This window comes from Scyliorhinus torazame, chromosome 9 (assembly GCF_047496885.1).
Source record: "Scyliorhinus torazame isolate Kashiwa2021f chromosome 9, sScyTor2.1, whole genome shotgun sequence".
NCBI classification, from domain to species: Eukaryota; Metazoa; Chordata; class Chondrichthyes; order Carcharhiniformes; family Scyliorhinidae; genus Scyliorhinus; species Scyliorhinus torazame.
The window spans coordinates 24,321,327-24,347,959 of NC_092715.1; the positions used below are offsets into that span (position 1 = coordinate 24,321,327).

The window sequence follows — 26,633 nt, forward strand, 5'->3', positions numbered from 1 at the left end:
CTGGTCCCGGGGCCTTCCCTGCTTGCATGCTTCCCAGTCCCTTAATAACCTCGTCCACCCCAATCGGTGCCCCCAGGCCTACCACCTCTTGCTCCTCCACTTTCGGGAACCTCAATTGGTCCAGGAACTGCCGCATCCCCTCCTCTCCCTCTGGGGGTTGAGACCTATACAGTCCCTCATAAAAGGTCTTGAACACCTCATTTATCTTTCCTGCGCTTCGCACCGTGTCTCCCCTTTCGTCTCTAATTTCTCCTATCTCCCTCGCTGCTGTCCTCTTTCGCAATTGATGAGCCAACAGGCGACTAGCCTTTTCCCCATACTCGTACCTCCTCCCCTGTGCCTTCCTCCACAGTACCTCCGCCTTTCTGGTGGTCAGAAGGTCAAACTCCGTCTGGAGTCGTCTCCTCTCCCTGTACAGTTCCTCCTCCGGGGTCTCTGCAAATTCCCTATCCACCCTTAAAATCTCCCCCAGTAATCTTTCCCTTTCCTTGGCCTCTGTTTTCCTATTGTGAGCCCCAATGGAGATCAGCTCTCCTCTGACCACCGCTTTTAGTGCTTCCCATACCACTCCCACAGGGACCTCGCCGTCGTCATTGACCTCCAGGTATCTCTCAATACACCCCCGCACTCTTGCACATACTCCCTCATCCGCCATCAATCCCACATCTAATCGCCAGAGTGTTCTCTGCTCCCTTTCCTCTCCTAATTCCAGGTCCAGCCAATGTGGGGCATGGTCCGAAACCGCTATGGCTGAGTATTCAGCTTCTTCCACCCTAGAGATCAACGACCTTCCCAAAACAAAAAAATCTTTCCGGGAGTACACTTTATGGACATGGGAGAAGAAGGAGAACTCCCTAGCCCTAGGTCTAAGAAATCGCCATGGATCCATTCCCCCCATTTGGTCCATAAACCCCTTAAGTACCTTGGCCGCTGCCGGCCTTCTTCCGGTCCTTGAGCTGGATCTATCTAGCCCCGGGTCCAGCACCGTATTAAAGTCCCCTCCTAAAATCAAGTTTCCTACCTCCAGGTCCGGTATGCGCCCCAGCATCCGTCTCAAATCCCGCATCGTCCCAGTTTGGGGCATACACATTAACCAACACGACCTCCATTCCCTCCAGCCTGCCACTCACCATTACATATCTACCTCCGCTATCTGCTACGATGTTCTTTGCTTCAAATGCTACCCGTTTCCCCACCAAAATGGCCACCCCTCTTCTTTGCGTCCAGTCCTGAGTGGAACACCTGTCCCACCCATCCTTTCCTTAACCTAACTTGGTCCGCCACCTTTAGGTGCGTCTCTTGGAGCATAACCACGTCTGCCCTTGGTCCTTTCAAATGCGCGAGCACTCGGGCCCTTTTTATCGGTCCGTTCAGGCCTCTCACGTTCCACGTGATCAGCCTCACTAGGGGGCTACCTGCCCCCCTCCCGTGCCGACTAGCCATTACCTTCTCTAGGCCAGTCCTATATCCCGCCTCCGCGCTCCCACTCGCTCCCCCAGCGTCGCATACCATCCCCGTCCACCCACTCTTTAGCCATTTCCTTTTGGATTTCCGTAGCAGCAACCCAGTTGTCTCCCCCTCTTCCCCCCCCCCCCCCCGGCTAGATCTCTTTCTAGCGTGATTGCTCCCCCCATATTACTTCCGTAAGTCAGCTGACTTCAACTGACCCCGGCTACTCCTCGACCCCCCCGAGTGGGGAATTCCCATCCGCCTTGCGCCTGTCTTCCCACCTTATTCTTTCTGGCGCGGGAACATCCCTTTTCCTGACCCGCCTCTTATGGCGCAGCTCCCTTTCCCCTCCCCCTCCCCTTCCCCATTCGCCAACTATGTCCCGTCTTTCCCCCCTCACCGGCGCCCACATTTCCCCATGTCTCCCCTTTCCCAATTTTCTTCTCAATTAACTTCAACCATAACATTAACAATAACATTTCCTGCAGCATCAGTCCCTCAGTTCCGATCCAATTTCTCCTCTTTGATAAAGGTCCATGCTTCCTCCGCCGTCTCAAAATAATGGTGTCTCTCCTGATACGTGACCCATAGTCTTGCCGGCTGCAGCATCCCGAACTTCACCTTCCTTTTATGCAACACCTCTTTGGCTCGGTTAAAGCTCGCCCTCCTTCTCGCCACCTCCGCACTCCAATCCTGGTACACCCGTACCACTGCATTCTCCCATCTGCTACTCCGCACCTTTTTAGCCCATCTCAGGATCTCTTCTCTATCCTTAAGGCGGTGAAATCGCACGATTATCGCCCTGGGTGGTTATCCCGCTTTTGGTCTTCTCGCCAGGATCCGATGTGCCCACTCCACCTCCAAGGGGGCCCGTAGGGGCCTCAGCACCCATCAGTGAGCTCAGCATCGTACTTGCATAAGCTCCACAGTCCACTCCTTCCACACCCTCAGGGAGACCCAGTATCCGAAGGTTCTCCCTTCGCGCTCCGTTATCTAGGACCTCGATCCTTTCAGTACACTTTTTATGAAGTGCCTCGTGCGTCTGTGTCTTAACCGCCAGACCCAGGATCTCGTCCTCATTATCTGTCACCTTCTGCTCCACCACGCGGAGCTCTGCCTCCTGGGTCTTTAGTGTCTCCTTGAGCCCCTCAATTGCCTGTAGCATCGGGGTCAGCACCTCCCTCTTCAGCAGCTCCACGCACCGTCTCAAAATTTCATCCTGCTCAGGCCCCCATGTCGCCTGCGCTTTCTCCGCCGCCATCTTGTGCTTCTCTCTTTCTGACCCTTTGGTCGACGATTCCTCGCGCTGCAGCCGCTGCCGCCGGTTTTTTCCTCCTTCGTTGGGGGGGGACTCCCTTCTCACACACCCCACACCGGGTTGCGTCGTCAAAAAATTCCCCGTTGGGGCTCTTAAAAGAGCCCGAAGGTCCGTCTGAGCTGGAGCCGCCGAAACGTGCGGCTAGCTCGGCATCACCGCAACCGGAAGTCTCGTGTTTCTCTGCTTTTAACGTGCCTGGATTATAGCAGTTTGTGACTTGTGGAAGGACTACAAATTTGTTTGAGTGCAATTGGATATGTGCCATGAACAAATATTGTTAATCCCGTGCCTTTATCAACATGCTATTTCTAGGGAGAGAGTTAGCTGAAAAGTTGCATGGCAATAGTGAAGGACTGGTGTATCCATGTGTAATTTTGAATGTCAAATTAAAATCTCAAATGTGCTGTTTGTCTGTGCTTTTCCAGGAGTTCAACTTGAACCTTTTGACGCCCTGCTTGGCTTTGGGTTTGCACGGAATCTCTGCAGATCAGACCAGCGTTCTGTTCGAAACTGCCAGGAAAGTTACCTTGGACCACGTGTCATTCCATGTCCAGCACCTTCCCAGCAACCATCAGGTGTTCCAAAGGCTGTGCCCTTTGCCCAATTCCTCTTACTGGAATAAGATCGGTGAGATTTTTGGTAAGAGAGCCCTGCTGGAACCTGGAGAAATTAAAGAGTGAAGTTAAGACCGAAAGAAGAAAAGAACCTGTATAGTGCCTTTCGCAATGTTTGGACATCCCAAAGTGTGTTAGTGGCAATGAAGTGTAGTCACTGTTGTGTTGTAAAAAATGTGGCAGCCAACATGTGCACAGCAAGCTCCCACAAGCAACAATGTGATAACGACCAGAAAATCTGTGATGTTGATTGAGGGATGAATGTTAGCTCGGGCACTTAGGATAACTCCCCAGCTCCTCTTTGAAATAGTGCCATGGGATCCTTTGCATTCACATGAAGGGCAGACAGGTATAACGTACCATCCGAAAGATGGCACCTCTCGGCAGTGCACCGCTCCCTCAGCACTTGGCTGGGGTGGGACTGGAACCCGCAAACCTTCTGAATCAGAGGCAAGAGCGTGGCCACTTGAGCCACAGCTGACACTTGCAGGAAGAGACAGAACAAAATAGCCATGGACAACATGATCGGAAAAATGCTTGAAAGCCTTTCTGAGAGAAAGGGAGAAAAGGGTAATTAAAACTAAGGATTGAGAAGTGGCACAAAGCATATTGGAGAGTGAAGTAAGAGAAGAAAAGCAGTTACAGAACGAGACACAATTGGTTCTTTTGTTCAAGTTCAGTTTTGAAATATGAATATAAATCCCTTGGATTGTATAAAAATCTGGGTTTTATATTGGCCCGATTGACTTTTTTTGTTGGAATGGTTGCATTCAAGCCGCATGCATTTATTAAACACTTTGTTTTGCAGGCGATACGCTGTTCTATCACTCCGTTATTAGCCTGTGTAATGCAGTGGCCCAATATCTCCTGTCTCTTCCCAAGCTGCCACCATCTCTTCAGATTTCCACTGACAGTGAGGCGGATATTGCCAGCTTCATGGTCTTGTCTTTAGAGGTAAGGCTTGGCTCCATTGACCAAGGAATACATTGACTTTCTCCGCAAGTTGAGTATTCTGGTATGAATGCCAGCGTTCTATAGTGAGTGGCTGCAGGCAGACTTCTGTTTTATTTTTCCAGGTGCACTTTTTATGTAAACCTGCTTTGTTTACACCAAAGTTTTTGGGGCCCTGAGATCCATCTGGTTTATCGCAAGGCCTTAAGTAGCCAAAATGCTGTGTTTGTTGCTCTTGTTTCCTCTTCCATGTGCATTGTGGTAAATCTTCTGCGTAACTCTGAAGCCTGTCTGCAGTTAGGAGCCTTTATTATTTACGCTCCTCCCCATCCCCACAAAGAAAAGCTCCCCGTGGAAAGCATGGTCCTATGTGGGCAGCACGGTGGTTAGCACAGTTGCTTCACAGTTCTAGGGTCCCAGGTTCGATTCCCGGCTTGGGTCACTATCTGTTCGGAATCTGCACATTCTCCCCGTGTTTGCGTGGGTTTCCTCCGGGTGCTCCGGTTTCCTCCACAGTCTAAAGATGTGCAGTATAGGTGGATTAGTCATGCTAAATTGCCCTTAAAGGACACTGTGCTTTTCCAGGAGTTCAACTTGAACCTTTTGACGCCCTGCTTGGCTTTGGGTTTGCACGGAATCTCTGCAGACCAGAAATGCAGTGTCCAAAAAAGGTTGGGTTAGGTGGGGTTACGGGGATAGGGTGGAGGTGTGGGCTTAGGTATGGTGCTCTGTCCGAGGGCTGGTGCAGACCTGATGGGCCGAATGGCCTGCTGCACTGTAAATTCTGAGAGTCTGCACGTTCTCCCTGTGTCTGCGTGGGTGTTTCCTCCCACAAGTCCCGAAAGACATGCTGTTAGGTGAATTGGATATTCTGAATTCTCCCTCTGTGCACCCAAACAGGCGCCGGAATGTGGCGACTAGGGGCTTTTCACAGTAACTTCATTGCAGTGTTAATGTAAGCCTAGTTGTGACAATAAAGATTATTATTATTATGTTAATTGGAATTTGAAAACCAGGTTAGCATCACGCTGACAGCTGACTGGATTACTTTGATCAAGCGGCTACAGACTTCAGTGATAGCGGGTTTCATAATGGAGAGGCAACAGGGAAAGTTGTGCACAGCTCCCTGCAGTCTGTGGCAGGGTGAGTGCATGGAGGAAGTAGATGCTTCTGAAACGGCACACACAGCGGAACAATCAACTTTTGTAGCATGGTTTGAATTTTGCCTGCAGTCCCAGTAAGCGATTAATGATGCAGAAGAGAAATTGGGGAATCATGGTGAGGTGGAACAGAGCAAATCAGCAGCACATAATAAATTGAGCACCTGCAATTATCAGCCACCTTCTGTTGTGCAGGTGGAAAGCTCACATTTGTGTCAGACTCTCAAGATTCCAATTCACGTGTGTGCCTGTGTTTTAGTCCATGTCCATCTTTGTTTTATTATTCACTCTTGGGATGTGGGCTTTGCTCACCAGCCCACCATCTCGAGGGATGTTAGGGATGAACAGCAAATGTTGTCGTCGACACTCGCATCCATTAAATGAATAATAAAACAGTAAGATGGCAGATTTCCTTCCTTAAAGGATGTTGGTGAACAAGTTGGATTTTACCGCAACCTGACTTTTACTGATGCCTGCTTCTCAATTTCCTGATTGTTTTTTTAATATGCAATTCAAATTCTCAAACGTTCTGTGTGTTGATCTTTTAAAAAAAATAATTTACGGGATATGGGCATCGCTGGCCAGGTCAGCATTTTTGCCCATCTCTAATTGCCCTTGAGAAGGTGGTGGTGAGCTGCCTCCTTGAACTGCAGTCCACGCGGTGTGAAGGAGAAAGTTCCAGGATTTTGTCACAGTGAAGGAACGACAATATATTTCCAAGTCAAGGTGGTGACTGACTTGGAGGAGAACTTCCAGGCAGTGGTGTTCCCATGTGCCTGCTGCCCTTGTCCGTCTAGATAGTCATTGTCATGGATTTGCAAGGTGCTGCCTAAGGGTGTTTGGTGAGTTCCTGCAGTGCATCTTGTAGATGGTACACACGGCTGCTACGTTTCGTTGGTGGTGGAGGGTTTGAATGTTTGTGGAAGGGGAGCAGTCAAGTGGGCTGCTTTGTTCTGGATGATGTTGAGCTTCCTGAGTGTTGTTGGAGCTGCACTCATCCAGGCAAGTGGGAAGTATTCCATTACACTCCTGACTTGTGACCTGTAGGTGGTGGACAGGCTTTGGAGAGTCAGGAGGTGAGTTACCACAGGATTCCTCGCCTCTAACCTGCGCTTGTAGCCACAGTATTTGTATGGCTAGTCCAGTTCAGTTTCTGGTCAATGGTAATCCCCAAGATGTTGATTATGGGGAATTGGGCAATGGTAATCCTATTTTATGTATATGTATGGTTCATATTTAGTTTATATCAATGCACCAACTGAAATAAAATTACTTAGAATGTACAGCATAGAAACAGGCCATTCAGCCCAACCAGTCTGATTTTTGTGTTTCATTATCTTGTATTTATCGGACACATTTAATGTAGTTAATGTACCACAAGGCAAATAGCCACCGAGTGATGTTGAGGGAGGAATTTCCGAGGATTGACCTGGGACAGCTGTATGGCTAATGCTAGGTCTGTTTTTTCAGTGCATTTTAAAATATAGACACATAGAAAATAGAAGTACGAGGAGGCCATTCGACCCTTTGAACCTGCTCTGCCATTCATTGTGATCATCAAATTCAATAACCTGATCTGCCCCCCCCCCCTCCGGCCGGCACCCCTCCCGAAGAGCTATATCTAATTCCTTCTTGGCCTCAACTATTTTCTGTGATAGTGAAGTCTACAGATTCACCACGCTCTGGGTGAAGAAATTTCTCCTCACCTCAGTCCTAAAAGGTTTATCCCTTATCCTCAAACTATGACCCCTGATCCTGGACTCCCCCACCATCGGGAACATTCTTTCTGAATCTACCGTGTCTAATCCTGTTAGAATTTCATAAGTTTCTATGAGATTCCCCCCCACACTCTTCTAAACGCCAATGAATATAATCCTAACCATTTAGTCTCTTCTCATGTGACAGTCCCGCCATCCCAGGAATCAGCCTGGTAAACCTTCGCTGCACTCCCTCCATAGAAAGGACATAAGACCATAAGACATAGGAACGGAAGTAAGGCCATTCGGCCCATCGAGTCCACTCCGCCATTCAATCATGGCGGATCAACCTTCCTCAGATAAGGAGACCAAAACTGCACACATCTCAAGGTGTGGCCTCACCAATGACCAAAACAATTGCATTAGAACATATCTATTCCTATATTCAAATCCTCTCGCTATAAAGGCCAACATACCGTTTGCCGCCTTTACTGCCTGCTGTACCTGTTACTTTCAGCGACAAGGACACCAAGGTCCCGCTGAGACTCCTCTCTCAATTTAAAAAAAAAAAAAAATATTTTATTGAAAATTTTTGGTCAACCATCACAGTACATTGTGTATCCTTTACACAATAATATAACAGTATAAATAACAATGACCTGTTTTATAAACAAAGCATAAATAATATATAACAAAAACGAAAATTAAAACTAAATGGCAACTGCCTTGTCTCAGATAAACACTCTCCAAAAATATGATTTAACAGTCCAATATACAATTATTTATAGCAACGACCTATACATATTATACATATATATTAACAACCCTGAGAGTCCTTCTGGTTCCTCCCCCGCCCCCCCTGGGCTGCTGCTGCTACCTTCTTCTTTTCCATTCCCTCTATCTTTCTGTGAGGTATTCGACGAACGGTTGCCACCGCCTGGTGAACCCTTGAGCCGATCCCCTTAGGACGAACTTAATCCGTTCCAGCTTTATAAACCCTGCCATGTCATTTATCCAGGTCTCCACCCCCGGGGGCTTGGCTTCCTTCCACATCAACAGTATCCTGCGCCGGGCTACTAGGGACGCAAAGGCCAAAACATCGGCCTCTCTCGCCTCCTGTACTCCCGGCTCTTGTGCAACCCCAAATACAGCCAACCCCCAGCTTGGTTCGACCTGGACCCCCACTACTTTCGAAAGCACCTTTGTCACCCCCATCCAGAACCCCTGTAGTGCCGGACATGACCAGAACATGTGGGTGTGATTCACTGGGCTTCCCGAGCATCTCGCACACCTATCCTCTACCCCAAAAAATTTACTGAGCCGTGCTCCAGTCATATGCGCCCTGTGTAACACCTTAAATTGAATCAGGCTTAGCCTGGCACACGAGGACGATGAGTTTACCCTACTTAGGGCATCCGCCCACAGCCCCTCCTCAATCTCCTCCCCCAGCTCTTCCCATTTCCCTTTCAGCTCATCTACCATAATCTCCCCCTCGTCCCTCATTTCCCTATATATATCTGACACCTTACCGTCCCCCCACCCAAGTCTTTGAGATCACTCTGTCCTGCACCTCATGCGTCGGGAGCTGCGGGAATTCCCTCACCTGTTGCCTCGCAAAAGCCCTCAGTTGCATATACCGGAATGCATTCCCTTGGGGCAACCCATATTTCTCAGTCAGCGCTCCCAGACTTGCGAACTTCCCATCCGCAAACAGATCTTTCAGTTGCGTTACTCCTGCTCTTTGCCATATTCCAAATCCCCCATCCATTCTCCCCGGGGCAAACCTATGGTTATTTCTTATCGGGGACCCCACCAAGGCTCCCGTCTTTCCCCTATGCTGTCTCCACTGTCCCCAAATTTTCAAAGTCGCCACCACCACCGGGCTTGTGGTGTATTTCTTCAGTGAGAACGGCAATGGGGCCGTCACCATAGCTTGTAAGCTAGTCCCCCTACAGGACGCCCTCTCCAATCTCTTCCACGCCGCTCCCTCCTCTTCTCCCATCCACTTACTCATCATTGAGATATTGGCGGCCCAGTAGTACTCACTTAGGCTCGGTAATGCCAGCCCCCCCTATCCCTACTACGCTGTAAGAATCCCTTCCTCACTCTCGGGGTCTTCCCGGCCCCCACAAAACTCATGATACTCTTTTCGATCCTTTTAAAAAAAGCCTTCGTGATCACCACCGGGAGGCACTGAAACACAAAGAGGAATCTCGGGAGGACTACCATTTTAACCGCCTGCACCCTCCCTGCCAGTGACAGGGATACCATGCCCCATCTCTTGAAGTCCTCCTCCATTTGTTCCACCAATCGCGTTAAATTTAACCTATGCAATGTACCCCAATTCTTGGCTATCTGGATCCCCAAGTAACGAAAGTCCCTTGGTACCTTCCTCAGCGGAAAGTCCTCTATTTCTCTGCTCTGCTCCCCTGGATGCACCACAAACAACTCACTTTTCCCCATGTTCAGTTTATATCCTGAGAATTCTCCAAACTCCCGAAGTGTCCGCATTATCTCTGGCATCCCCTCCGCCGGGTCCGCTACATATAACAACAAACCATCCGCATATAGAGATACCCGGTGTTCTTCCCCTCCTCTAAGTACTCCCCTCCACTTCTTGGAACCCCTCAATGCTATTGCCAGGGGCTCAATCGCCAGTGCAAACAATAATGGGGACAGAGGGCATCCCTGCCTTGTCCCTTTATGGAGCCGAAAGTATGCAGATCCCCGTCCATTCGTGACCACACTCGCCACTGGGGCCCTATACAACAGCTGCACCCATCCAACATACTCATCTCCAAAACCAAATCTCCTCAGCACCTCCCACAGATAATCCCACTCCACTCTATCAAATGCTTTCTCGGCATCCATCGCCACTACAATCTCCGCTTCCCCCTCTGGTGGGTCATCATCATTACCCCTAGCAGCCTCCGTATATTCGTATTCAGCTGTCTCCCCTTCACAAACCCAGTTTGGTCCTCATGGACCACCCTCGGGACACAATCCTCTATCCTCATTGCCATTACCTTGGCCAGAACCTTAGCGTCTACATTTAGGAGGGAAATAGGTCTATAGGACCCGCATTGCAGCGGGTCCTTTTCCTTCTTTAGGAGAAGCGATATCGTTGCCTCTGACATAGTCGGGGGCAGCTGTCCCCTTTCCTTTGCCTCATTAAAGGTCCTCATCAGTAGCGCGGCGAGCAAGTCCACATATTTCCTGTAAAATTCAACTGGGAATCCATCCGGTCCCGGAGCCTTCCCCGTCTGCATGCTCCTAATTCCTTTCACTACTTCCTCTATTTCAATCTGTGCTCCCAGTCCCACCCTTTCCTGCTCCTCCACCTTGGGAAATTCCAGCCGGTCCAGAAAGCCCATCATTCTCTCCCTCCCATCCGGGGGTTGAGCTTCGTATAATTTTTTATAAAATGCCTTGAACACTCCATTCACTCTCTCCGCTCCCCACTCCATCTCTCCTTCCTCATCCCTCACTCCCCCTATTTCCCTCGCTGCTCCCCTTTTCCTCAATTGGTGGGCCAGCAACCTGCTCGCCTTCCCATATTCGTACTGTACACCCTGTGCCTTCCTCCACTGTGCCTCTGCAGTACCCGTTGTCAGCAAGTCAAATTCTACGTGTAGCCTTTGCCTTTCCCTGTACAGTCCCTCCTCCGGTGCCTCCGCATATTGCCTGTCCACCCTCAGAAGTTCTTGCAGCAACCGCTCCCGTTCCCTACTCTCCTGCTTTTCTTTATGTGTCCTTATTGATATCAGCTCCCCTCTAACCACCGCCTTCAACGCCTCCCAGACCACTCCCACCTGGACCTCCCCATTATCATTGAGTTCCAAGTACTTTTCAATGCACCCCCTCACCCTTCGACACCCCCCCTCATCTGCCATTAGTCCCATGTCCATTCTCCAGGGTGGGCGCCCTCCTGTTTCCTCCCCTATCTCCAAGTCCACCCAGTGTGGAGCGTGATCCGAAATGGCTATAGCCGTATACTCCGTTCCCCTCACCTTCGGGATCAACGCCCTTCCCAAAACAAAAAAGTCTATTCGCGAATAGACTTTGTGGACATAGGAGAAAAACGAAAACTCCTTACTCCTAGGTCTGCTAAATCTCCACGGGTTTACTCCTCCCATCTGCTCCATAAAATCTTTAAGCACCTTGGCTGCTGCCGGCCTCCTTCCAGTCCTGGACCTCGACCTGTCCAGCCCTGGTTCCAACACCGTATTGAAATCTCCCCCCATTACCAACTTTCCCACCTCTAGGTCCGGGATGCGTCCTAGCATACGCCTCATAAAATTGGCATCATCCCAGTTCGGGGCATATACGTTTACCAAAACCACCGTCTCCCCCTGTAGTTTGCCACTCACCATCACGTATCTGTCCCCGCTATCCGCCACTATAGTCTTTGCCTCAAACATTACCCGCTTCCCCACTAATATAGCCACCCCCGTTTTTCGCATCTAGCCCCGAATGGAACACCTGCCCCACCCAACCTTTGCGTAGTCTCACCTGGTCTATCAGTTTCAAGTGCGTTTCCTGTAACATAACCACGTCTGCCTTAAGTTTCTTAAGGTGTGCGAGTACCCGTGCCCTCTTTATCGGCCCGTTCAGCCCTCTCACGTTCCACGTGATCAGCCGGGTTGGGGGGCTTTTTACCCCCCCCTCCCTTGTCGATTAGCCATCCCCTTTTTCCAGCTCCTCACCCGGTTCCCACGCAGCTGTCCCCCCCCCCCAGGCGGTGCCCCCCCGCCCATCCCACCCCATGCCAGCTCCCCCCTCTCCCCAGCAGCAGCAGCCCAATAATTCCCCCCTCCCATCCCCCCCCCCCCCCCCCCCCCCCCGCTAGATCCCCCACTAGCGTAGTTACACCCCCCATGTTGCTCCCAGAAGTCAGCAAACTCTGGCCGACCTCTGCTTCCCCCCGTGACCTCGGCTCGCACCGTGCGACGCCCCCTCCATCCTGCTTCCCTATTCCCGCCATGATTATCATAGCGCGGGAACCGAGCCCGCGTTTCCCCCTTGGCCCCGCCCCCAATGGCCAACGCCCCATCTCCTCCACCTCCTTTCCTCCCCCCACCACCTCCTGTGGAAGAAAGAAAAGTTACCACATCGCAGGATTAATAACATAAAACTCCTCTTTCCCCCCTTTTTACCCCCCTCTTCGCCCCCCATACTCGCCCCACCACTTTGTTTCAAACGTTCTTTTTTTAATAACCCGCTCATTCCAATTTTTCTTCCACGATAAAAGTCCACGCCTCATCCGCCGTCTCAAAGTAGTGGTGCCTCCCTTGATATGTGACCCACAGTCTTGCCGGTTGCAGCATTCCGAATTTTATCTTCTTTTTGTGAAGCACCGCCTTGGCCCGATTAAAGCTCGCCCTCCTTCTCGCCACCTCCGCACTCCAGTCTTGGTATACGCGGATCACCGCGTTCTCCCACTTACTGCTCCGAGTTTTCTTTGCCCATCTAAGGACCATCTCTCTATCCTTAAAACGGAGGAATCTCACCACTATGGCTCTGGGAATTTCTCCTGCTCTCGGTCCTCGCGCCATCACTCGGTATGCTCCCTCCGCCTCCAACGGACCCGCTGGGGCCTCCGCTCCCATTAACGAGTGCAGCATCGTGCTCACATATGCCCCGACGTCCGCTCCCTCCGCACCTTCAGGAAGACCAAGAATCCTTAGGTTGTTCCTCCTCGCGTTGTTCTCCAGCGCCTCCAGCCTTTCCACACATCGTTTATGGTGTGCCTCGTGCATCTCCGTCTTCACCACCAGGCCCTGTATGTCGTCCTCATTCTCGGCAGCCTTTGCCTTCACGACCCGAAGCTCCCGCTCCTGGGTCTTTTGCTCCTCCTTTAGCCCTTCGATCGCCTGTAATATCGGGGCCAACAGCTCCTTCTTCATTTCCTTTTTGAGTTCTTCCAAGCAGCGTTTCAAAAACTCGTGTTGTTCAGGGCCCCATATTAAACTGCCACCTTCCGACGCCATCTTGGTTTTTGCTTGCCTTCCTTGCCACTGCTCTAAAGGATCCACCGCAATCCGGCCACCTTCCTCTCCTTTTTTCATCCGTATCCAGGGGGGATTCCCTTCTGGTTCACCGCACAGTACTTTTAGCTGTTAAAATTGCCGTTGGGGCTCTTATTAAGAGCCCAAAAGACCGTTCCACCGGGAGCTGCCGAAACGTGCGACTCAGCTGATCATCGCCGCACCCGGAAGTCCTCCTTCCTCAATTTACACCCATTCAAATAATCTGCCTTCCGAAGTGGATAACCTCACATTTATCCACATTATACTGCTGCTGCCATACATGTGCCTACTCAGCCTGTCTAAATTCCACTGAAGCATCTCTGCATCCTCCTCACAGCTCACCCTCCCACCCAACTTTGTATCATCTGCCAGTTTGGAAATAAATGGTTCGATGTTTGAAATAATTGGAGCAGTGGGTATGAGAACATTTTGCCAAGTGTTTTGACTTTAATCAGATTTTTATTGAGCTGGAGGAGGCTCATGTGGAGCACAGACAGATGCATTAAATGACCTGTTTCGGTGCGGTACACTCTCTGATTCTGTGCGCTCCTTGCTATAACAGTCGTGTGCCTTGAACTCTATGTCTGATTTTGGCATTGTCATTCAGGCGCTGTGCTGGCAGTTGATGCACGATCAAGTTCCTCTAAGTCTGGACCTGCAAGCTGCTCTGGATTGTTGCTGCTTAGTTCTGCAACAGCCTGGCATTTGGAACTTGCTGGCCTCTGCAGCCTATGTAACTCAAGCCTGCTCGGTTATCAACTGCATCCGGTTCATCATTGAAGCAAGTAAGGATTTTTATTTCCGTTGGTAAGAGAAGTTAAGTAAAAACGATGTTGCTTTTTAGTGTGGCCATCTGACTGAAAGACATTAGTTGTGGGACGAGACCACTTTCTGTTGAGCTTCCCTAACATCGAGCACTCCCAGGTCAGGTATAGCATATTCTATGAAACTGGTGGACAGGAAAGACCCAACTGGTCTTTCGAGCTGGTACTTATGAGAATCACAAATAAACACTTAATCTCTCCCACTTCTCCCAACCCTAAGACCTCCAATCTCCTGGGAGAGGCAAGAAAAAAAGGAAAAATTCCAATTTCCTCTCTGATCCTCACAGATGATCACAAGGACCAAATGTTATCTATAGCGACACTTTCCTTCTATGTGATGTGATCTCTGGTCGAGATTCCCTCTCGAGGCACGAAGAGAGTCAGCACCAGCCAGCAGTATATAGCAGAAGCTTGTGTCTCATTGGGGCTGGAGATTGGGCAATGGGGGCTTGGCCTGAAATAAACACTGGCTACATAAATACATAGAAAATACGAGCAGGAAGAGGCCACTCGGCCCTTCCAGCTTGCTCCGAAATTCTTTCATGGTTGATCCTCCAGCTCAGTAAGCTGTTCCTGCCTACCCTCCCCACATCCTTTGATCCCTTTCATGCCAAGAGCTATATCTTGAGTCCTTCTTGAAAACATACAATGTTTTGGCCTCAGCTACTTTCTGTCATAGTGAATTCCACAGGCTCACCACTCTCTGGGTGAAGAAATTTCTTCTCATCTCTGTCCTGGTCTACCCTGTATCCTCAGACTGTAACCCCTATTTTTGAACACCCCCACCAGTGGGAACATCCAACTCCTGCGTCTACTCCTGTTCGAATTTTATAGGTTTTTATGAGATCCCCCCCACCCCCTCCCCAATTCTTCTGAAAAACAGCGAATATAATCCCAACCGACTCAATCTCTGCTCATATATCAGTCGCGCCATCCCAGGAATCAGTCTGGTAAACATTCTTTGCATTCCCTCCATAGCACAAACGTCCTTCCTCTGATAGGGACACCAAAACTGCATACAATACTCCAGGTGTGGCCTCACCAAGGCCCTGTATAATTGCAGAAAGACATCCCTGCTTCTGTAGTCAAATCCTCCCACTATGAAGGCCAACATACCATTTGCCTTCTTTACCACCTATTGCACCTGCATATTTATCTTCAGTGACTGGTGTACAAGGACACCCAGATCTTGTTGCACATTCCCCTCCCTCAATTTATAACCATTTATATAATTATCTATGTCTCGATTTTTGCTACCAAAGTGGATATCCTCACATTTATCTACATTATACTGTATCTGACCTGCATTTGCTCACTCACTCAACTTGTCCAAATCACATTGAAGCATCTTGGAATCCTCCTCACACTCACCCTCCCACCCAACTTTGTATCATCTGCAAATCTGGAGATATTACATTTAGTTCGCTCATCTAACTCATTAATATATATATTGTGAATAGCTGGGGTCCCAACATCAATGCATGCAGTATCCCACTACTCACTGCTTGCTTTACCAAAGGACCTATTTATTCCTACTCCTTGTTTCCTGTCTGCCAACCAGTTTTTATCCACCTCAATACACTACCCCTAATCCCATGCTCTTTAATTTTTATTTGGACTTTGTCGAAAGCCTTCTGAAAGTTCAAATATACCACATCCACTGGCTCCCCCTCATCAACTCTACTAGTTACAACCTCTAAGAATTCCAGTAGATTTGTCAAGCATGATTTCCCTTTTGTAAATCCATGCTGACTCTGTCAGATCCTGCCACTGTTTTCCAAATGCTGTGTTATTAAATCTTTTATAATGGACTCTAGAATTCTTTTTTTTTTTTTTTTTTTTTATAAATGTTTTATTGAAATTTTTTTTCCCAAACAACAATTTTTCCCCTCTTACAAAGCAAACGCAACAATAACAATACAGAAATTTTAAACAATACACAAGTAACAAAACCCCTTTATCTTTGACCTAAACTAAACCCCCCCCTCCCCCTGGGTTGCTGCTGCTGGTCATCTGTCTTCCCTCTAACGTTCCCCTAGGTAGTCGAGAAATGGCTGCCACCGCCTGGTGAACCCTTGCGCCGATCCTCTCAGGGCAAACTTTATCTGCTCCAGTTTAATGAACCCCGCCATATCATTTACCCAGGCCTCCAGTCCGGGGGGTTTCGCCTCCTTCCACATGAGTAGGATCCTGCGCCGGGCTACTAGGGACGCAAAGGCCACAACGTCGGCCTCTTTCGCCTCCTGCACTCCCGGCTCTTCCGCAACTCCAAATAGAGCTAACCCCCAGCCTGGTTTGACCCGGGCCTTCACCACCCGCGAAATCACTCCCGTCACTCCCTTCCAATACCCTTCCAGTGCCGGGCATGCCCAAAACATATGTGTGTGGTTTGCCGGGCTCCCGCCACACCTCCCACATTTGTCCTCCACTCCAAAGAACCTGCTCAATCTTGCTCCCGTTATGTGTGCTCTATGTAGCACCTTAAATTGAATCAGGCTAAGCCTGGCGCATGAGGAAGAGGAATTTACCCTGCTTAGGGCATCAGCCCACATACCCTCCTCTATCTCCTCCCCTAGTTCTTCTTCCCACTTTCCTTTTAGTTCGCCCACCGACTCCTCCCCCTCTTCCCTCATCTCTCGGTAAATCTCTGACACCTTGCCCTCTCCGACCCACACCCCTGAAAGCACCCTGTCCTGTATCCCCTGTGTCGGGAGCAATGGAAATTCCCTCACCTGTTGTCTAGTAAATGCCCTCACCTGCATATATCTCAAGAAATTTCCCCGGGGCAACTTATACTTTTCCTCCAATGCTCCCAAGCTCGCAAAAGTCCCATCTATAAATAAATCTCCCACCCTCCTAATTCCCAACTGGAACCAGCTCTGAAATCCTCCATCCATTCTTCCTGGGGCGAACCTATGGTTGTTCCTGATTGGGGACCCCACCAGGGCTCCCCGCACCCCTCTCTGTCGCCTCCACTGTCCCCAGATATTTAATGTTGCCGCCACCACCGGGTTCGTGGTAAACTTTTTAGGTGAGATCGGTAGCGGCGCCGTCACCAGCGCCTCTAAACTCGTCCCTTTACAGGACTTTCTCTCCAGTCTTTCCCACGCCGCTCCCTCACCCTCCATCATCCATTTACGTATCATTGCCACATTGGCGGCCCAATAGTAATCGCCCAAGTTCGGTAGTGCCAATCCTCCTCTGTCCCTACTACGCTGAAGGAACCCCCTCCTTACTCTCGGAACTTTCCCTGCCCACACGAAGCTCGTGATGCTCCTGTCTATTTTATTAAAAAAGGTCTTAGTGATTAGGATAGGGAGACATTGAAATACAAATAAGAACCTCGGGAGGACCATCATCTTAATTGCTTGCACCCTGCCCGCCAGCGATAGAGGCTGCATGTCCCACCTCTTGAAGTCCTCCTCCATTTGTTCTACCAACCGTGTCAGATTAAGTCTGTGCAAGGTTCCCCAGCTCCTAGCGATCTGAATCCCCAGGTATCGGAAGTTTCTTTCCACTTTCCTTAGAGGCAAGCCTTCTATCTCTCTACTCTGGTCCCCTGGATGTATCACAAATAATTCACTCTTCCCCATGTTTAGCCTATACCCCGAGAAATCCCCGAACCCCCTCAAAATTCGCATAACCTCTATCATTCCCCCCGCTGGGTCCGACACGTATAACAATAGGTCATCCGCATATAACGAGACTCGGTGTTCTTCTCCCCCTCTAATCACCCCTCTCCATTTCCTGGAGTCTCTCAACGCCATGGCCAGAGGTTCAATTGCCAACGCGAACAACAATGGAGACAGCGGGCATCCCTGTCTTGTTCCCCTATATAGTCGGAAATACTCCGATCTATGTCGACCTGTAACTACGCTTGCCGTTGGAGCCCCATAAAGAAGTCTAACCCAGCTAATAAACCCGTTCCCAAACCCAAACCTCCTTAACACTTCCCATAAATACTCCCACTCCACCCTATCAAATGCCTTCTCTGCGTCCATTGCCGCCACTATCTCTGCCTCCCCCTCCACTGGGGGCATCATTATCACCCCTAATAGTCGTCTCACGTTAACATTCAGTTGTCTCCCTTTTGGACTCTAGAATTCTGACCATTACTGACATCAGGCTGACTTGTCCATAATTCCCTGTTTTCCCTCTGCATCCCTTTTTTAATACTGGGGTTATATTTGCTACCCTTCAATCGGCAGGAGTCTATAGAATCTTGAAAGGTAACCACCAATGCATGCACTATTTCTAGGGCCACCTAATAACTCTGGGACCAGTCCCTGGGGATTTATCGGCCTTCAATCCCATTAATTTCCCCAAAACCATTTCCCTGCTAATACTGATTTTTTTCAGTTCTTCCCTCTCACTGAACCTTTCTAGTACGTTATTTGTCTCATTTGTGAAGACAGACCAAAGTATGTATTTAGTTGCTCACCATTTTTTTGTTTCTCATTATAAATTCCCCTGTTTCTGACTGTAAGGGACCTACGTTTGTCTTCACCAATCTTTTTCTTTTCACGTACCTATAGAAACCTTTACACACAGTTTTTACAGTCCCTGCAGGCTTACTCTCGTACTCCATTTTCCCCATCTTAATCAATCCCTTGGTCCTCCTTTGTTGAATTCTAAACTGCTCCCAATCCTCAGGTGTGTTTTTTATCTGGACAATTTGTACACCTCCTCCTTGAATCTAATACCATCTCTAATTTATTTTCTAAGCCATGGTGTGGTCATTTTTTGAATATTTGCTATTGCCTATCCACTGTCATCCCTTTAAGTAATATTACCCAATTCACCATAGCCAACTCACACCTCATATCATCATGATTTCCTTTGTTCAGATTCAGAGTCCTCGTCTCAGAATCAACTACGTCACTCTACGTCTTGATGAAGAATTCGAACATATTATGGTCGCTCCTCCCTGAATGGCCTCCCACAACCAGATTGTCAATTATTCCTTCCTCATTACACAATACCCAGTTGAGGATGGCCTGGTCCCTCGTTGGTTCCTCAATGTATTGGTTCAGAAATCCATCCCATTTACGCTCCAGGGATTCCTCCTCTGGTATTGTTATCAATTTTATTTGCCTAATCTACATGCGTATTAACATCACCCATAATTACAGATATTCCTTTATTACATGCTTCTCTAATTTCCTATTTAATGCCATCCTCAACATCACCACTACAGTTTGGTCTATATGCAATCCCCACTAACGTTTTTTGTCCCTTCCTCAGCCCTACCCTACAGATTCCACATCGTCGGAGCTAATATCGTTCCTCACTAGTGGTTAATTTCCTCTTTAACTGGAAATGAAACTCCACTGCCTTTTGCTTTTTGCCTATCCTTCCTGAATACCCCTGGATGTTCAGTTCCCATCCCTGGTCACCCAGCAACCATGTCTCCGTAATCCCGACTATATCATACCCGTTTACATCTATTTGCGCAATTAATATTTCCACTTCATTGCGAATGCTCCATGTATTAAGGCAAAGGTCTTCAGACCTGTCTGTTGAATATTACTTGGCCCATTCTCACTATTTCTCACTGAGGCCCTGTTTGATTCTAGCCCTTAATTTCTTATTCCCATTGCTATCTATTGTTCTTGTTCCTGATTCCCCCTCATTTGACTTCTTGCATAAGCTCCCAACCGCTTGGCATTTTAGTTTAAACCCTCCCCAACCACTCCAGCAAATATTCCCTGTAGGACATCAGTCCAGGTCCTGCCCAAGTGTAACCCGTCCAGTTTGTACTGGTCCCATCTCCCCCGGAGCTGGTCCCAATGTCCTAGGAATCGTAAACCCTCTCCCTCACCCCATCTTTTCATCCATACATCCTGCTAGTTCTACTCTGACTCGCACGTGGCACTGGTAGTAATCCTGAGATCAGTATCCTTGAGGTCCTACTTTTCAACTTACTTCCTAACTTCCTATATTCTCCTTTTCGGACCTCATCCTTTCTTTTTTAACCTAAGTCGTTTGTACCAATGTGTATTACGCCCACTGGCTGTTCATCAGAATGTCCTGTAGCTACTCTTGGACATACTATCACCAGGGAGGCCACATACTATCCTGGAGTATCGTTTGAGGCCAAAGAAATGCCTACCTATTCCCCATAAAATTAAATTGCCTAAAACTATAGCATTTCCAGAATTTTTACTCCTGCCCTGTGCAGCAACCACGGTGTAATGAACTTGGCTGTTGCTTTCCCCTGAGAGGTCATTCCCCTCAACAGTATAAAAAGCAGTATAACTGTTTTGCAAGGGAGTAGACATAGGAGATTCTTGAACTGCCTGCCTTGTCCTCTTGCCCTGCCTGGTGGCCACAAATTCCCTTCCATGCTGTGGAGTCTTAGCCTGCGGTGTGACCACCTCTCTATAATGTGCTATCCACGATACTCTGTTTCATAGATGCTCCACGGTGTCCCCAGCTGCCGCTCCAGCTCCAAAACCCGGGCTTCCAGTAGCTGTAGCTGGAGACACTTCCTGCACATATGGTGATCCCGGGTACTGGAAATGTTCTCTGCTTCCCACGTGGAGCAGGAAGAGCACATCATGCGTTAACCTTCCTGCAATGGCTTCCTCCATTAAACCTTTTGGAAGATACTTCATATCAATTGCTCTAGGGCCCTTATATATTGCTCCTCGTTGTTACAGAACATAGCCCTTACAAACAATGAACTGCAAAATAATATTTTATAAACTATAAGTGATAAAAGTGTTAAATACCCAACCGTACTCGCAATACTCAAAGGATCACTGACCGTACTAACCCATTCCCTCCTCACCGAATCACCAAACTCTCAACTTAAGCCCTCCACTGCAGCGCTACAGTGCTGGTGTGATGCCCTTTCAGTTCCCAGAGTCATTTATGGCACAGAAGGAGGCCATTCATCCCATCAAGTCTATTGTGGCTCTACTCGGATGAATCCAGTGAGTCTGATTTCCCTGTTGAATTCCTGTGGACCTGAAAATTTATTTCCAAGTGTCCATCCATTTTACGTTTTAATCATTCATTGTCTTCCACCATTCTTGCGGGCAGTGAGTTCTGCGTTATTACCACTCGCTGCGCAAAGCAAGGTTCAAATTTTTGCCCAGATCTCTTGCCCAGAACTTTAATCTGTGTCCTCTAATCCTTCTACCAACAACTCATGGACCAGTTTTTCATGCAACCCAGTCATAATTGTGTGCACCTCTAGCAAATCTCCCATTAGTCTCCAATGCTGTATTGTTTGCGTGCAATTGTCCAATCAGTGCTGAACAAAGGGCAGGTTTGTACTTAGACGCTCTAGGAACTGGATTGATAATGTCCAAAAGTATTTTGCACAAGCAATTTGGACTCAACTGATTGTTTTCTATCGCAACAGGTTGGACTGAAGATATACCTAGGCTGTGTTTGTTACGGTATAAAGGCTTATACAGTCGTTAATGGAGAAATCTTGTTTTAAATCAAAGATTTTCACACATTTTCTAAAATGTGTGCATTTTTTCCTTTTAACTTACCAGCAAGTGGTAATAGGTGCTTATTCCAGTGATAGCCCTGCTATCCTTTGCCCAGCTGACACAATTTTTCAAAACTGAGGATAACGGGTGTTTCGAGGAGTGCCAGTATTGCATAGAGGCTATAACACCATTTGGTGGAACTAGCCTATGCTCCAGATAAACCTTCTCCTAGCCCTCTCCAACTAACCGTCAGCATTTGCATGGGGTCCCTAGGAAGTGTTACCATGTGCAAGGGGTCTTCAGATGTGCGTCCGTGAATGTAATAGACCCCCAAGAGGATGCCAATATTTCCAAAAGGACCCCACGTGTCTTTGAAAACCTCCCATCGCAAATATTTTCTTAACTCAAATTTTCTATAATAATGTGTTAAGCAAACATCCAGTTTTTCTTTTGTAAAGTTACCCTGCTTGTTGGACGGTATCTTTTATCTGTGCAAAATAGTTCAGTGCAATGAAAAACCTCATTCCTGAAGAATTTTGTTTGAAAGCCTTGAGTGAAGTGACTGTGCCTCTTGGGTCCTTCCTGGCTCTCCATGCTTGTGATTCATTTTATCTGCTTATTTCAGTGGCGGTTGAACCAGGAGAGCAGCTGCTGCTTCATGAAGAGAGGAGAAAGTTGAATACTAATGGAGCTCCACTCGAGGATGAAGAGAGTGCGAATGTGTCTGAGCGTAAATATATTTGGCTTCAAGTTGGTCCCTTGGGGCACACCAGAAACAAACTCCAATTATCAGACTAGTCTGCTGATATTTGAATGTGGAGATGAAGCCAAATTTAAGTCCTCCTGTTCTTTCACTTCATAGAATTTACAGTGCAGAAGGAGGCCATTCGGCCCATCGAGTCTGCACCGGCTCTTGGAAAGAGCACCCGACCCAAGCCCACACCTCCACCCTATCCCCATAACCCAGTAACCCCACCCAACACTAAGGGCAATTTTGGACACTAAGGCAATTTAGCATGGCCAATCCACCTAACCTGCACATCTTTGGACTGTGGGAGGAAACCCACGCACACACGGGGAGAACGTGCAGACTCCGCACAGACAGTGACCCAAGCCGGGAATCGAACCTGGGACCCTGGAGCTGTGAAGCAATTGTGCTAACCACCATGCTACCGTGCTGCCCCAAATTCTTGCGGGTATTGATGACAGCTGCCATGGAGCTGTAGAGGTTTACATTACTGTAGAGTGAGTGCAGCGAAGATTGATTTCTGGGATGGCAGGGTGGATGTATGAGGAGAGTTTGAGTCGGGGTCGCATTCGCTAGAGTTCAGAAGAATGAGGAGTGATCTCATAGAAACCTATAAAATTCTAACAGGACTGGACAGGGTAGATGCAGGAAGGATGTTCCCAATGTGGGGTGTCCAGAACCAGGGGTCACAGTCTGAGGATATGGGGTAGACCATTTAGGTCAGAGATTATGAGAAACCTCTTCACCCAGAGTGGTGAGCCTGTGGAATTCATCACCAAAGGAAGTAGTTGAGGACAGAACAGTATGTTTTCAAGAAGCAGTTAGATATAGCATTTGGGGTGAAGGAGATCAAAGGATATGAGGTGAAGGCGGGATTAGGGATTGAGTTGGATAATCACCCCTAATAATGAATGGCGGAGCAGGCTCGAAGAGCCAAAGTGCCTCCTATTTTCTGTTTCTATGTTTTTACAGCAGAAAGGGGGGAGGCCATTCAGACTATTGTATCCGTGCAGTCCTTTACCCAAACCTAACCTTGCTGCCCTGTTCTCTCCCCCTTGTCTTGGGTTTTGCGTCAAATATTTTCTTAAACCATTAAAGGCTTCTGCCTCAACCACTCCCTTCAACAAATTATTCCATGCTTCTCCATGTAACAGCATTTTTCTGAAAGCATTTCCTCATTCTCATCCAGAAAATCCAGTTGGTCCCAATCCCACCTATCATCTATGCTGTACAATATTTCCTCCTTCATGTATTTATCCGATTACCTTTTGTAGACAGCCTCAATTGAATCTGTGGCCAACAACTTATGAGGCTGTGGATTCCAAATTCCCTAATCACTTCAGCAAAAATAAACTTTCCTCATGACGTACCTGGTTCTTAACTAAAAGCCAATTTCTGTTGCCATTAATTATTGTGCTCTCACTTTCAGTGTTTTAAGCCCTTGGTCTATGCTCATTCACACCCTTTAATGTATTTCCCTTCAATGTGGATTCCTGTTGAGCTGACTGGTAATCACAAACATTGAGATTAAAGAGTGACTAATTTGCCAGTATTATAAATGCAATGTACCAGCCAGACAATTTTGACTACTTATAGTTGATAACACAAAATAATGGACTTCATTCACATTGCATCTTTTGTGACTTAAGAATGTCAGAAAGCGTGAGCCAGCACGGTAGCACAAGTGGCTAGCACTGTGGCTTCACAGCGCCAGGGTCCCAGGTTCAATTCCCCGCTGGGTCACTGTCTGTGCGGAGTCTGCACGTTCTCCCTGTGTCTGCATGCGTTTCCTCCGGGTGCTCCGGTTTCCTCCAAAGACGTGCAGGTTAGGTGGATTGGCCATGATAAATTGCCCTTAGTGACCAAAAGTGTTAGGAGGGGTTATTGGATTACAGGGATAGGGTGGAAGTGAGGGCTTAAGTGGGTCGGTGCAGACTTGATGGGCTGAACGGCCTCCTTCTGCACTGTATGTTCTATGTAACTGGTGTAACTTTGTACGGTAGCAAATGCAGCCGGCAGTTTGCTCACAATAAGTTCCCACGAGTAGCAGTGAAATGATCTGTTTTCATGATGTTGGTTGACATAGAGCGTTAGCCAATACACCAGGAGAACTACCTTGCTCTGCAAATAGTGCAGTGAGATCTCATCCATCTGAATAGGCAAATAGAACCTTGGTTTAATACCTCATCCACCTCTGATATTGTAGCAATTCCTTAGCTGACAAAAACACCTCCATTCATACTATGGAGCGGTTCAAGAAGGCAACTCACCACCATCTTCTGAAGGGTAACTAGGAATGGGCAATAACTGCTGGCCTAGAAAGCGACGCACACATACCATAAAATTAATTTTTTTTTTTATAAATGTGCTGAAGCCCATGTCCTTCCACTAAGAAATGGATCAATTCCCAACCGAGGTTGCAGCTTTTTTTTTAAGAGAAGATTTACTTTAAATTGATGCTTCAGGACAAAGACAAAATAAATTATTTCAGAAGAAATTGACAAAGACCTTTTAAAACGCTCAGTTCAATGGCCTACATACAAATTCAGATGAAGCCATTTGCTTGTATGCTGGTCACTACATTAAAGTCAAGTTATGGGAAACATTTTGAAATGTTAGAGCGAGATCCGTTAAGCTGATAAATAAATGCAATTCTGTGTCTCTTAACATTTTCAGTTGGGTTCCTACCGACTTCCTATTTAACTGGAGCAGGTGAGCGCTAGTATTATAGTTAGTAGTTATTATTGAGGTTATGATGTTTTACCTCTTTTACTGTCTTTCTTTTAGGATCCAAGTGCATTACAAAGGCCTGTAATGTGATGACTGAAATGGTGGAGTGTCTCCAGACTATACTGTCCTTTGGGCATGCCAGCAACACACGAATCCCAGCATTCCTGAACACGACTCTCAGGAATATTGGTATCAGTTTGGCCCGATTGCCTCTGGTTAACAGCTACACCCGTACCCCGCCATTGGTGAGTATGAGTCAACTTAATTGTCCTTCTTGAGCTTGAAGCATTCATCTGAAGCAGTCTGAAGTCTGATTGATTTGGGTGGCACGATGGCACAGTGGTTAGCTCTGCTGTGTCACACTTCCAGGGACCCAGGTTCAATTACGGCCTTGGGTGACTGAAGAGTTTGCACTTCTCCCAGTGTCAGAATGGGTTTCCTTTCACAGTCTGAAGATATGCAGGTTAAGTGATTGGCCATGATAAATTCTCCCTTAGTGTTCAAACCTGTGCAGGTTAGATGGGGTTATGGGGATAGCGAGGGGGAATGATCCTAGGTAGGGTGCTCTTTCAGAGGGTTGGTGCAGACTCGATGGGCCGACTGGCCGCCTTCTGCACTGAAGGAATTCTATGATCAAGTTGCTGCAATATTAAAATAGTGACAAGATCGAAAGTGAAAGTTTGTTTTCCTTTGCTGGGGAACTAGAACATGTGACACAGTCTCAGGGTAAGGATGACTGAGATGAGGAGAAATGTCTTCACTTGAAGGGTTGTGAATTGTTGGAATTCTCTACTTCAGAGGTGCTGCTTCATCGAATATATTCAAGCCCGAGATAGACAGATCTTTGCTGTCTCAGAATCAGGGCACATTGGGGAGCAGGTGGGAAAGTCGAGCTAAGGCAGAAGATGAGCTGTGATGTTATTAAACAGCAGAGCAGGCCCAAGGGGCTCAAAGTAGACTGCTCCTCCTCATTCTTATGCTTTTTGTTGTTAAAAGGATATGCAAATCATTAGCACTTCACACGGATGACAGATCGAGTTTTGTTTTCTGTTGGGCAATTATGCAGGTTATTCTGCTCCAGGTAGGCGTATTGTTTTATGATCTGACTACTGTGCTGCGTTTCCTCAGTGGTGGAAAATGGGAAATAAATATAGTGTTGAGAATCTGAAATGAAAACAGGAGGTTGTGGAGCAATCCGGTCAGTGTCTGAAAAGAGAAAACTGGGTGAACAACTTGGGTGTGGGATCTTCCATCGGAATGTGGGTTACGATGGAGATCCTGCGGGCAGAGCATTAACTCATCTTCTAGGTTTTCTGTTTGTATTTAGCATTTCCTTTATGTTTTAGTATAGCTGGTGTATTAAATTTAATCATTGTTTTTCCTTTGTTCTTTTTGGTTAAATTTTCCCAAATCTCATTGTACAATGCCTTTGAACTTGTCTGATGGACTACATTCTGGTCAATCTAAACCGTACTCCAAGTAAAATGTCCTAATCACATTTTTCACTTTTATATTTCTTCAATCCCTTATCATTCATCCATCCGGTCGAATCAGGAATGTTGACTTTACTTCTTCAACCACTAACCTTTGGAAATGTATTTGTGGCTCTTTACTGAGATTTTCCTCCTGCGCTCCACTGTGACACACACTGTTGCATTTAATCTT

General features: G+C 47.6%; 1 protein-coding gene across 10 annotated transcripts in view; it reads left to right on the forward strand.

The window, feature by feature from the left end:
* htt (huntingtin) overlaps positions 1-26,633 on the forward strand; it is a 310,292-nt gene that overhangs the window by 240,334 nt on the left and 43,325 nt on the right. For all 10 annotated transcript variants that reach the window (XR_011948987.1, XM_072515702.1, XM_072515706.1 and 7 more), the window contains 5 exons: positions 3,193-3,406; positions 4,190-4,335; positions 13,826-14,003; positions 22,116-22,220; positions 25,026-25,213. Coding sequence is in view for 9 of the 10 variants with exons in the window: in XM_072515702.1 (XP_072371803.1) it covers positions 3,193-3,406; positions 4,190-4,335; positions 13,826-14,003; positions 22,116-22,220; positions 25,026-25,213 (831 nt within the window). In the remaining variant the exon portion in view is untranslated. The remainder of the gene's footprint in view (positions 1-3,192; positions 3,407-4,189; positions 4,336-13,825; positions 14,004-22,115; positions 22,221-25,025; positions 25,214-26,633) is intronic.